Source organism: Nansenia antarctica (assembly GCF_963989245.1).
Source record: "Nansenia antarctica genome assembly, chromosome: 1".
Classification (NCBI taxonomy): domain Eukaryota; kingdom Metazoa; phylum Chordata; class Actinopteri; order Argentiniformes; family Microstomatidae; genus Nansenia; species Nansenia antarctica.
The window spans coordinates 37,299,065-37,311,948 of NC_137674.1; the positions used below are offsets into that span (position 1 = coordinate 37,299,065).

Here is a 12,884-nt window from a genome sequence, read left to right on the forward strand (position 1 = left end):
TGATTTTTGCTATGTTGCGGAGGTGGAAGTAGGAGGTCTTGACGATGCCTAAGCCTGCCATCTAAACCCAACTAGATAGCATCAAGCAATTCTTGGCTTTTTTCCCCTCTGTTGGACAAGCCAGATAAGCATTAAATCCAGATCAAAAAGAGTGAGTTCCTGGCTGACTCGTGGCAGTATCATTTCCATGCCTTGGTTCTCATAAGGAACAATGATCGTGGAGCAAAGCTTCAGAAGAGACTTTCCAATGGTGCCGTGCTGGGGGAAACAAAGACACGATGGCACACTGAGACAGGCTTTGTCAAAGCTTCATCCACAAGGGATGTTATTGCTTTTCTATGATGATCCAGCATTGTCTTGCAAAGTGTCAGCCGTCTTTTAGGGGGGAACCTGGCTTTGTTTTGATGCCAGCCTGGACTGGGGAAGAGGAGGGGAGGGGAGGGAGCTCAGAGAGGCAGCAGTTATATCTTGGGTCCCCTCGCTCCAGCATCTGGAGGCTCTGGTGCAAGCTATGGGTGTGTGGATGTCTGACAGTCACTTTTGACAGTGACACGCGCGCACACACACACGTGCAGGAACACACGCGCGCACACACACACACACACACACACACACACACACACACACAGAATTTAAAATCAATCCCTAGCCACTAGGGGCTTGGGTAGATCTGAGAGGATTTAATAGGTATAAGCAATATGGTCGTAGCTGCATCTCATCTTGATAGATTGGAGATGGAAGTTCCACCATATTCTACACTTATCCACCTCTCAGTCAGGTCTACATAACTAGACTACACCATGCGTGTGAAATCCACGTCTGTGAGACAGGCGAAATATAGCCTAGAATAGAATGTTATTGTCGCCAATGTTACCTGCTACATCGGCAAATCCGTAAGCAACATAAAATTACGTTTGCAGTCTATTTTCTCTGATCCACAAGCGTTAACACCATACAGAGTGCCTGAAACGATAGGTATCAACGTTTTTGGGACACTGCTACGACTGGTGATTGAATTGATTTTTATTTTATTTTATGTAATGTAAATGTAACTTAAAAAACGTATTCACTCAGCTTCATAGTATGGTCACGTAACAAACAATAATAGTAGTACCTGTATAGAAAAACAAGCTTCCAGGTCTAGGATGTTGAAGATAAACCCCTATACAACGGTATTTGGAATTTGACAGGACACTCAACATAACCGCAGAAAGTGATACATTTGAAGTTCCATACAGAAACAGACTGGGAGTGCTATTCATTCTGCATCCACACACGCAACTGTTCATGCTGCTACTGGTGTAGCAGGTCAAATGACTGCACTGAAGGTAGGTTTACGTAGGTAAGCTGCATCATGGACAATCGTGGAACTAGGCAAGTGTAAAGGCTAGGGTCTAGGTTCATTTGGGATACAGGGACAGGCATGTCAACATCCAAATAGACTGACCACAAGCATAACACACCAACAACGCAATCCTTTGACCATTTCAGTGGACACACGGAACGCCACCAGAGCTGAAAGAAACATATGAAAATTATTGTTTTAATCGCTGAATGGTTTGTGTGACTAACAAACAAACAGCTGACAACCCATTAGGATAACATGTAGGCCTATTGGTATTGTCTGTCCATGACTGGTCACATTCACCCCATCCATCCCCTCCTGACTCACATTCACAATTCATAACTAGTGGCGCTGTCAGTGTGTTATTGTCCAGCTGAAGCATTTTCACACAAACTGAAACAGTTTCTGTGTTGAGTGTTCTGAAGCTTGACTGGTGGACAGTCAACTTTGTGTTATTAGGCACTTATTCAATTTACTGTCATTGCTTACTGTATTATTACTGTATTATAAAGTCATGTTGAGTGCTGGACACTTTCCAAATGCTCTTAATATCACTGCTTGATCCAGAGTTCAGCAGGAGCTGGTAAGTTACCTCACCCAATAAACAACTTTATGTATTGTGTGATGTCAAAATGTCAAATGTTATGAATGAGGAATTATTATGCTGAGGGGATAAGCTCCATTTCAGATCAGTTCACAGGTTTGACACTATTTCTGATGAGTTTAAAAATAACTCAATTGCTCAGGTGACCTATATAACTTATTCAAGTTGTATTGTATGCTTAAGCTGGGAGTCAGAAACTTTTGATGAGACCAGCAGCTTCTTCTCCAGCCCCCTCTCAGTAGCCAACTTCCAGACCAATAACAGGCAAATAGAAGAGAAGAGAATACTTGCCTTGGCTTCACGCTAGCCAGCTAGCAAGCTAGCTTAGACTGGCATGTACAAACTTTACTTTTACAAGCTTATCGTGGGTTAAGCTAACCATTGGAGGAAAAACAAATCCTGTTAGAACACTGGTTTGTAGATCAACATGAGTTATAGTGGTATAGCCTAGCTGAAAAGAAAGACGAAGAAGATCCGAGGTCCCTAGCTATACCACTCTTCCTCACCATCCTCCTCCTCCTCACAGTCACCCTCCTCATCCTCTGAAGCACAAGGCACTTCAGCTTTAGGAAATAAAAGAGGAAGGACAGAGCCATGCTGCAAAACCCGCGACGAACCGTGGCGAGCGCGACTTAGAATGATACACAATTGTACTCGAATGTGTGTCCCTTACCTCCAACCCGGTACATGTTCGCTGCCATGACTGCTGCCCCGGGTCCTGGCGTCTCCAGGTAGGGGGGTATCTCTCTCTCTCTCCGCCGTCTCTGTGTAACCACTGCCGCCGCTGTGTGTTGGAAAATGGTGGATTGATCAATACGAACTAGCGGACTAGCCAAGGGATCTTAAAGAGACAGTACGCATTATGTTTTCCTACACCTACTTCGGTGGGCACCGCACAACGTTCAAATTGAGGCGGCCTTGGGTAAACCCGCGTAAAATTCGGATACAGTTCGCAACAAAGCGGTTTCCCCCTAGAAGTCGACGCACGAGCGAGGAGTGGGACGGGACAAGGCAGCGGAAGGGGGAGGGGGGGCACTGTTCATCCAGCATCACTGCGCTCTCTCTCCCTAGTACCCCGCCTCCCTCACACACACAACACAAAGCTGTTACAGGGGTTTGGAAATGTAGAAATACCCAACTGTTGCTGTCGTCGGATTTGACTCAAATGCTCAACCTCCGTATAATTCAAACTTGTTAGTGTGGTGTGTCCCTTATCCTATTATTTTTCATGTCTGTCTATTCATCCAAAACACACGTAGGCCTACAACAGACAGACAGAGAGGTTGAGAGAAGGTGATTAAATGTGTCAGAAAATCTGTTACTTGCAATGCAATCTAATTAAATAAAGAAAAGAATACTATGTTTGACATGAGTATTCCCTATTGTTTTGTTTTGTAGAATACTAGATACGACAGAATATGCTTTACAATGAGCAGCAGCTCAAATCCCTGACTTTGTACAGTACTTGCAATGAACTTGCACGGCTCATTTCTCAGCCATCAAACTGGCCTGTACGGCTGATAGCAAGAGGATGGTTTCACTAAAAGTGTCTATCCTGAGATAGCCTGAGAGCTTTATCCAGTGCAGGGGGTCTAGTCTCTCTCACAGGGAGTTCTGCTTCTTCCGATGTACTGTGTTTGATTAGGTGGTTTTTCATTGTAAATGTAGCCGAGGAGGAATGCTGTGGTGTACATCTGATCTATACCATATGGAAGCCTCAATTACTGGGCCAAGCGTACAGGGACCACAATCTGCAGTCATGTGATCTAAATACCAGTACATCTATAGTCTTTACCTAATTCTCTCCAAGTGTGCTGAGGTATACTATACTTGTCTCCCTGCTTGCTTGTGTGTGTGTGTGTGTGTGTGTGTGTGTGTGTGTGTGTGTGTGTGTGTGTGTGAGAGTGTGAGTGTGAGTGTGAGTGTGAGTGTGAGTGTGAGTGTGTGTGTGTGTGTGTGTGAGTGTGTGTGTGTGTGAGTGTGAGTGTGAGTGTGTGTGTGTGTGTGAGTGTGAGTGTGTGTGTGTGTGTGTGAGTGTGTGAGTGTGAGTGTGAGTGTGAGTGTGTGTGTGTGTGTGTGTGTGTGTGAGTGTGAGTGTGAGTGTGAGTGTGAGTGTGTGTGTGTGTGTGTGTGTGTGCGCGCGTGCGTGTGTGTGTGTGTGTGCGTGTCCGGTACTGCTGTCTTCAGTGAGTAGGAATTATTCAACAGTCTCCTCCCATGATGACTACACTATCCCAACCTACACAAATGACTAAACTGAGGCAATATCAAGTATGCTCTCATTTTGAGCAAAAAAAAGTATGCAACAATGTTTCCCTGTTTTGTGAAGCTGTGAGTGCCTGCAAAATGATTTGTTTGGCTGCTTGGCTGCTTGTTGCTGCGCAGATGTGCTCTTTGAATCGCTGGTCCTTATGCCAGATGTTTCAGCTGACAAGCCACTCTACAGTTGCAGGTGTTCTCCCTAATGAACCTCAATCAGTGGGGTTTGATTGGCCCAGACACAGTCTGTTCAGGAACTCTCCTGGCTGCGGCTGCACTGTGACTGCAGCGTGTGACCTATGATGGCCTCTCCCCATACAGCCCCCTTTCTGTTATTACAACCAACAGACAAGACAGACATTGACACAGAAGAGATCAATTAAGCTTGTTTCCAGTCCAAGTAACTGATTATGTTTTCTCCATTTTTTTACCAGGAGTTTTAATTACATCCAGCCACAGTAAATGGCGATATTGGCATAAAGGGACTATTGTTACACCATCATTCATCCCTGTCACAGTGAGTATGTATGACGGGTGGGGTTGAAACCTGTGTATCCCACGTGGAAGACATTATCGTCTATCATCCCTGCAAAAGAGAATGTGTTCTCAGTCAAATTACCTGGTAAAATAAGAGATAAATAAATGAGGCAGAGAGAACATCCTTAAGGGTGACACTTTACACTGTTTACATGTCTCATCAGAGTGTGATCCATACCTCGCAACGAGAGCATTCCAAATATGATATAAAATAAATTGTATTACATAGTTATTACGTTACAGCTCAAAGCACAATGTACTGGTATGTGAGTACATATAGCATACATATATGAGTACATAAGCAATGTCCAAACATGATCCAGTTTAAAATAAGGCCTAAGTTCTGGGCCCAGGACAGTCCGGACGGATTGTATGGCAGCTAGTGCTGAGGCACAAACATGTACATTTTCAAGCCTGTAAACTGTGACACTTTAAAATAATGTGAAAAAATACTTTCTTGTGTAATATGACAACCCTAGTTGACTATCTGTGCAGTATAGTACAGTGGATTGTGTACATAGCCTTTATTGATGTAAACCAGCTCCTTACCTTCTTGTGATTTTATGCATCTATGCTTTTTCTAAAATGTGTTTCTTTTTCCTTTCCTAAACACCAGGGGAGCCTCCCCTCCTAAATTTCGTTGTTTGGTACCTGTACTGTAGCAATGACAAATAAAGTCTATCTATCTATCTATCTAAATACATGGTCTTCATAATGTACCGGGATGATGGGGGATAATCACAAGGAGTTTACAGGGGTTATTGTTTATTTATTATCATTCATCATTTGGGTTCCTAAATATTTATTCTTTGTTTTCTTTTTTAATGTAATTAAGTATGTAAATACAATATTTGTATTTTGGGTATGCAGTATTTGTATTTGTATATAATGAGATTGTATTAAATTGAACAGGAAGCATCTTTATGCTTTATGGAGAAGGGGTGGGATTGAATAAGTTGTACTTCTTTCCACTCCTTTTCGAATGTGTGGGGAGAAAAAAAAGAAGGAAACTTTGGAAAGTTAAAAGTGCAATACATATATTTTTTTGTTTTATGCTTTTTGATTCTGTTAGGTTTGTTGTTGTTGTTGTTGTTTTTTGTTGTTGTTGTTGTTTTGTTTTGTTTTGTTTTCCGTGATATTAATTATTGTTGCTTTATCTTGTTTTGCACATATTTGAAATAAACAATATAAAATATCAATCAATCAATCATATATCTGACAGCAGGGGGCACTATTGTACTGCTTTTAACTAGGCCAGTGGTATGGAATGGTCATGCCTAATGCCTAATGGTTACAATGTATGCCTGCAATAGCCTACATCAAATTATGTACGCTCCCAGTGGTAATAACCACATTCTACAAGCTTGCATATGTATGGAGCTTTGGTGTAGAAAGGGTTATGCTTCATCGAATAAATCTACAAACCATTTATTGCAGTGAAGCCTGGTGGAGGTACTTTAGAAATCGGAGGACGGGCTCATTGAAATGCATGGTACGGACTTCAGAATAGTATCAAGTGTACCATTGCTTATTCCGTTCCATGCATTACAATGGGCTGTCCTCCTTTTTTCCAGCTTTCCCTGATTCATTGAATATGTACAGTATGCTACGAGTGTCAGATTTCCATGATGCTCCTATGGTACCATACTATACCTCTAGTCACCAGCAGAGGTCAGAACGAACACATCTTTTGCTATTGTCCTCACATGCTCCCATCAGTGCAAGGCAGTCAGATTGGACAGCGTTGCAGCGATCCCTGATGGCGGAAACGACACTTCACTAATTGATTTATTATGCCTCGTGAGTCACGCGCTCAGTGATGATTTGTCTCAGAGCTAACCGACAGAACTGTTGCTCCCAGACCCCAAACACTGACATCATCTTATTTGTGCTACTGCACTGAGGTTTTACTTCCACCACAATCATTTCCTGTTTTTCAAGAATGTTCTTTAAGATTAAGAGGGGATAAAAAGAAATAGAAAGAGAGCGTGATTTTGTGTTTGTGTGTGTGTGTGTGTGTGTGTGTGTGTGTGTGTGTGTGTGTGTGTGTGTGTGTGTGCGTGCGTGCGTGTGTGCGTGTGTGCGTGTGTGTGCGTGTGTGTGTGTGTGTGCGCGCGCGTGTGCGTGTGCATGTGGTTAGACGCACGTGAATGGTGAGCAATGGCAGTTTGGGTGTGGAGGCCAGATAAGTGCAGTAGCTAGTACTATTAAGAAGAGTGGTCCAAAAAAGTGTGGATGGCAGAGAACTTAAAACCACCTTCTGTTACTGCAGAGTGTATGTTGACCCTGGAATACTGTCTACTGTCTACTCTAGGCTAATGAAATGTGAAAACAGCTTTCAATTCATAAAAATAAAAAAAATCCATAGGGATTAACCAACTTGCAAATGGTGTCACTGATACATTGTGACAATGCAGACCAACATGAAACGCATATAGACACTGGGTGTGGACTGAGACACTGAGAGAGGGATGCAGTCAGACGGTGAAATGTCTGGCAAAAGCAAAATGCCCCTCCAGCTGCCCACGCAGCCAAAGCTCGGTGTCTCCATCTGCCCCACCCAACAGGGGTAGTAGTATGTCTCTAGTACCCACCCTCACAGGAAGAACATGTGCCAAGAATACCAGGAGCAGGCCTGGCACACACGTTCAGTTTGAGGGACAGCTGTTTAACCCTCTCAACACCGCTCAGTCTTTAGAGAGAAACACTGACAGTTAGTGGTGTGTGGCTGTGGACAGATAACCACAAAGTTGGAACCATTACAAAGTTGCCAGTGGAATGGCAACTGGCATCAGATAGTCTAATATAGAATTTCTCAGTTCTACATGCCTGTCCTTTTATTGCCTATAACCACATTGCCAGCCATGCAAAGCTAAAATACTTCAAAAGACCATATGTTTTGGATAACTTTTTCAGTTGCTCCTACAGCATATCATGTGGTTACACACACACACACAGGATTTAGAAAGTCTATTCTAGTGCTTTTTTTGTTTGTTCCAATGTACTGGATTACTATGATTCATAGTCAAGGTGGGTGCACAATGTACCATGTCAACACTCAGCTTTTTAGATGGAACATGCAGGGGTGTTAGGAGGCAAGAGGATCAGGGGTACTGTACTCTATCCCAGAGGGGAGTGGAGGAGAGCACCTATTACCCATGTAGAGAATAGGGGGTAAACTCATATAAACTCCAGGGGTGTCCTGGCTGTTAAGACCTTTTCCTGCCTTGAACCACAGCTAGGACCTGTTAGTACCTCCCAGGTACAAGAAGGCTTTGTCTCCCCCTCCACTGCCCATGTTGAAAGGGTCTATTTATACAACAAGAGCTGAACACAGTGTTGTGCAAGTTTCTTTACAACTAAAGTCAGTGGATCGGACTGTGAAAATGCTGAATGTGACTTGTCAGTTTGACTTGGACCCAAACAGTAGAGGCAATATTTTGAAAAGCCGGATTTCATGTTGTTGAAACAAACCAGCCTTTTGTTTAACTCTGTGCGTTCCGGAGAACTTTCCAGAGTGTTCATTCTTTTTCTATTAGAATAGGTCTGGATTCTCAAGGGGCAAGTGGGCGAGACAAGACCTCTTAACTGCAGCAGATATTGTTCTTGGACAAATTTAGACTGTGTGTTCCGGTCAGAGATAGAGGACAAGTAACACAGTGCAGACATTCAGATATCTTCTCTCATGGGCGGAGCTGGCTATGCTTGCTAACGCCTTTTTGTATCCCTTGAATCCTAAATCTCAGTATCTGTGTGTGTGTGTGTGTGTGTGTGTGTGTGTGTGTGTGTGTGTGTGTGCATGCGTGCATGCGTGTGTCATAATATACAGTACCAGTCAAAACTTTGGACACACTTTCCCATTCCTGTATATCACCTGTAATTTAGGACTTAAAATGTGATCAAATATCACATAATTTAGGACTTTAACATGTCAACAGCTTTCCACATCCAGAGTACAGAATGGACATGATAATGGATTAGTCTGAAGATCTGAGTGAGTCCTAGGTAGGAGGGGGGCAGTAAAAGGAAAGGCTCACACAGCAGAATCCCTACCCCCACTTCCGCTGATTCAGTCAAAGCTATCACAGCAATTGATCACCAAGCACTTAAACAAAAAAACACCAAGACACTGAAAACAGCTACAGTAGGCTAAGCAGTTTCATACATAAAGTGAATATCAGCCAACACAAATACACAAGGAATACTCCTGTTGCTAAGACATTCTCCCTCCAGTGTGCCACTGTTGACAAAACCTGATTATGTAAATCCAATGAGGAGGGAATATGAATATGTTTGATTTACAAGAGTCAGTTTAGTCAAATGAAACTGACTGTGCTATGTTGGGTTTATTCAACCCCAGCCCCAGCCCCAGCCCCAACCCCAACCGCAGCTGAACATAGTAGGCTACATTAAGTAAAGCTTAATTAACCATTTTATTCCTAATTTACCCAACTCAGTTGTGTGAAATCAATTTTTTTAAAGTGACTGTAACTCCCTCACAACCCTACAACATGCTGTATCTCGGAGCATGCAACTCCCTGTAAAAGATGATACTGTATCATCATATTGTGGGAGGTAAGAGATTATAGGACATGAGATATACTGTATAGAGATAGCCTCAAAGCCTCCCACTGCAACCGCCACCCACCCCACCCCTCCCTTCCTCCCTCCCACAACTTAGATTTTTCATGTGTGCCACTCCCCTGGTGTACCTCTGGAGACAGCATGTGCTTTCCTCCGTCCGATTTGTAAACAAAACACTCACAGAAGAAAATGAAATGGCATATTTGTAAACACACAGTCTAAAGATAGCTTGTTCAGATAAGACACGGGAGAGTTGAGAGAGAGAGAGAGAGAGAGAGAGAGAGAGAGAGAGAGAGAGAGAGAGAGAGAGAGAGCAAAGGGAAATCCTCGGGGAGAGCCGTAAGGATGTCCATGCTGAGTGAAACAATATCCCCATATCGCTGAAAATCACATTCTGTGGAATCTGAGACGCACACAGACATCTGTGGTCTGGTGCCTGGCTAGAGGGAAGTGAAGGCTGGGGTTGGGGCTTGATTTTAGGCTAGAGTAGCAGGAGCTGGAGCTGGGGCTGGGGCTGGGGTTTAGGCTAGAGCTTCGGCCTGAGGTTGAGATGTTGGGGCTTGAGCTGGAGCTGGTACTGGGGCTGGGGTTTAGGCTAGAGCTGGGGCCAAGGCTGAGGTGGAGCATATGGCTGTTCATTGCTATTGTCCAGTACTGCACTGCTTGGAAGTGTCCTTTGGATGACAAAACACAGAGAAGAGTGAGGAGATAAAGCCAGCCCACCCGTTCCCCTGGTCTTATCCATACCTGGTCGCCTCCATCACACGCTGAACACTCACCCCCTAAGATGATAAGACTGTAGAGTATAGATATAGTTGTGTCTGCCTCTCTCTGGTCTGTCAGCCAGACAGATTCCAGACTCCCCTCCAACAGAGTTGGTCAAATCTGTTCTTAGCACAGTTAAACTGTAAACATGAGAAAACACCACCTTCTAAATATCCATTATGAATATATACATTCATTAAAGGAAAAGTTAAAGTTAAATCTCAAAGACTAATCCGGGCTTCTCTTCTCACATACCAAACGCACGCATGCATGCATACGGTACACACACACACACACACACACACACACACACACACACACACACACAAATCATTGGGTAGCCTCTTGTTTGTGTCCACTGGACTGAGGAGGGAGGCAGTGTGTGGTGGGCTGGGTTGGGGAGGGAGGCAGTGTGTGGTGGGCTGGGTTGGGGAGGGAGGCAGTGTGTGGTGGGCTGGGTTGGGGAGGGAGGCAGTGTGGCAGTATGTGGTGGACTGGGGTGGGGAGGGAGGCAGTGTGTGGTGGGCTGGGGTGAGGAGGGAGGCAGTGTGTGGTGGGCTGGGGTGAGGAGGGAGGCAGTGTGTGGTGGGCTGGGGTGGGGAGGGAGGCAGTGTGTGGTGGACTGGGGTGAGGAGGGAGGCAGTGTGTGGTGGACTGGGTTGGGGAGGGAGGCAGTGTGTGGTGGACTGGGGTGAGGAGGGAGGCAGTGTGTGGTGGGCTGGGGTGAGGAGGGAGGCAGTGTGTGGTGGGCTGGGTTGGGGAGGGAGGCAGTGTGTGGTGGGCTGGGGTGGGAGGGAGGCAGTGTGTGGTGGACTGGGGTGGGAGGGAGGCAGTGTGTGGTGGGCTGGGTTGGGGAGGGAGGCAGTGTGTGGTGGGCTGGGGTGAGGAGGGAGGCAGTGTGTGGTGGACTGGGGTGGGGAGGGAGGCAGTGTGTGGTGGGCTGGGGTGAGGAGGGAGGCAGTGTGTGGTGGACTGGGGTGGGAGGGAGGCAGTGTGTGGTGGACTGGGGTGAGGAGGGAGGCAGTGTGTGGTGGACTGGGGTGGGATGGAGGCAGTGTGTGGTGGGCTGGGGTGAGGAGGGAGGCAGTGTGTGGTGGGCTGGGTTGGGGAGGGAGGCAGTGTGGCAGTGTGTGGTGGGCTGGGGTGGGGAGGGAGGCAGTGTGTGGTGGGCTGGGGTGAGGAGGGAGGCAGTGTGTGGTGGGCTGGGTTGGGAGGGAGGCAGTGTGTGGTGGGCTGGGGTGAGGAGGGAGGCAGTGTGTGGTGGGCTGGGGTGGGGAGGGAGGCAGTGTGTGGTGGGCTGGGGTGGGAGGGAGGCAGTGTGTGGTGGGCTGGGGTGGGGAGGGAGGCAGTGTGTGGTGGGCTGGGGTGAGGAGGGAGGCAGTGTGTGGTGGACTGGGTTGGGGATGGAGGCAGTGTGTGGTGGGCTGGGTTGGGGAGGGAGGCAGTGTGTGGTGGGCTGGGGTGGGGAGGGAGGCAGTGTGTGGTGGGCTGGGGTGAGGAGGGAGGCAGTGTGTGGTGGGCTGGGGTGAGGAGGGAGGCAGTGTGGCAGTGTGTGGTGGGCTGGGGAGGGAGGCAGTGTGTGGTGGACTGGGGAGGGAGGCAGTGTGTGGTGGACTGGGGTGGGAGGGAGGCAGTGTGTGGTGGGCTGGGGTGGGGAGGGAGGCAGTGTGTGGTGGGCTGGGGTGGGAGGGAGGCAGTGTGTGGTGGGCTGGGGTGGGGAGGGAGGCAGTGTGTGGTGGGCTGGGGTGAGGAGGGAGGCAGTGTGGCAGTGTGTGGTGGACTGGGGTGGGGAGGGAGGCAGTGTGTGGTGGAGTGGGGTGGGGAGGGAGGCAGTGTGTGGTGGGCTGGGTTGGGGAGGGAGGCAGTGTGTGGTGGGGCTGGGGTGGGGAGGGAGGCAGTGTGTGGTGGGCTGGGGTGGGGATGGAGGCAGTGTGTGGTGGGCTGGGGTGGGGAGGGAGGAAATGCTGTGCAGGAGTGTGTCACATGGCGCACGTAGCTCTAATGGCATTTGCATCTGTGAGAGTAGTAGAGGGATGTGTGTGTATGTGCATGTGTGTGTGTGTGTGTGTGTGTGTGTCTGTGTTGGGGGGGGGGGGGGGAGGAAGGAAGTAGAAGAGACGGAGAGAGTGGACTGTCATGGCACCTGTTTGCCCTTGAGCCTTATGGATTAGCAGCAGGAGGGGGAGGGGGGGGGGGTCTGGAACAGGTGTGCACTGTAGAAACACGCACCCCTGGTTCACACACCCCTGCTGGGTCTGTCTGTCTGTGACTGATCTAGGCCTCCTGGAGCGGCAGACCGGTCTGCAGTCTGAACCAGGCGTCAGATCAGAGAGATGCTAATGACCAGTGACCTGGATCTGTCCTGCCAGCCACTCTGTCCCCCTGACCACACAGCACCACCGCTCACTAAGCCCTTCACAGTATCCTCTCACTCTTTCTTTCCACTGCCATCCCCCATTTCTCTTCTCTCCTCTTTTCTAACCCCCCCCCCCCCCACACACACACACACACACACACAGACACAAACACAGTCCTCCCCCTCCTCCATCTCTGCCGAGCCAAATTCTGCACTGCAGCTGAACACAAACCTGCAACCACTGCAAACTGCTGGAGGTGAACGTTAATGAAGTCATGTCCTCTTTGGCACAGACAGTCACCCATGAGGCACTTTTCTCCGTCCTGGGTTCCAGAGAGAGAGGCAGGCTCAGTGACATTCACGTCAGCAGGCACAGGCAGCCCGGCGGTTGGAACAGGAACACTTTTTGAAAACAGTGCGCTCAGAGAGATAAG

General features: G+C 47.4%; 1 protein-coding gene across 1 annotated transcript in view; it reads right to left on the minus strand.

Annotated features, from left to right (window-relative positions):
- mta1 (metastasis associated 1) overlaps window positions 1–2,732 on the minus strand; it is a 28,114-nt gene extending 25,382 nt beyond the window's left edge. Inside the window, exon 1 of the mRNA XM_080545510.1 lies at window positions 2,623–2,732. Within this exon, the coding sequence (XP_080401636.1) occupies window positions 2,623–2,650 (28 nt within the window). The 5' untranslated portion in view covers window positions 2,651–2,732. The remainder of the gene's footprint in view (window positions 1–2,622) is intronic.
- Window positions 2,733–12,884: the final 10,152 nt, after the last annotated feature.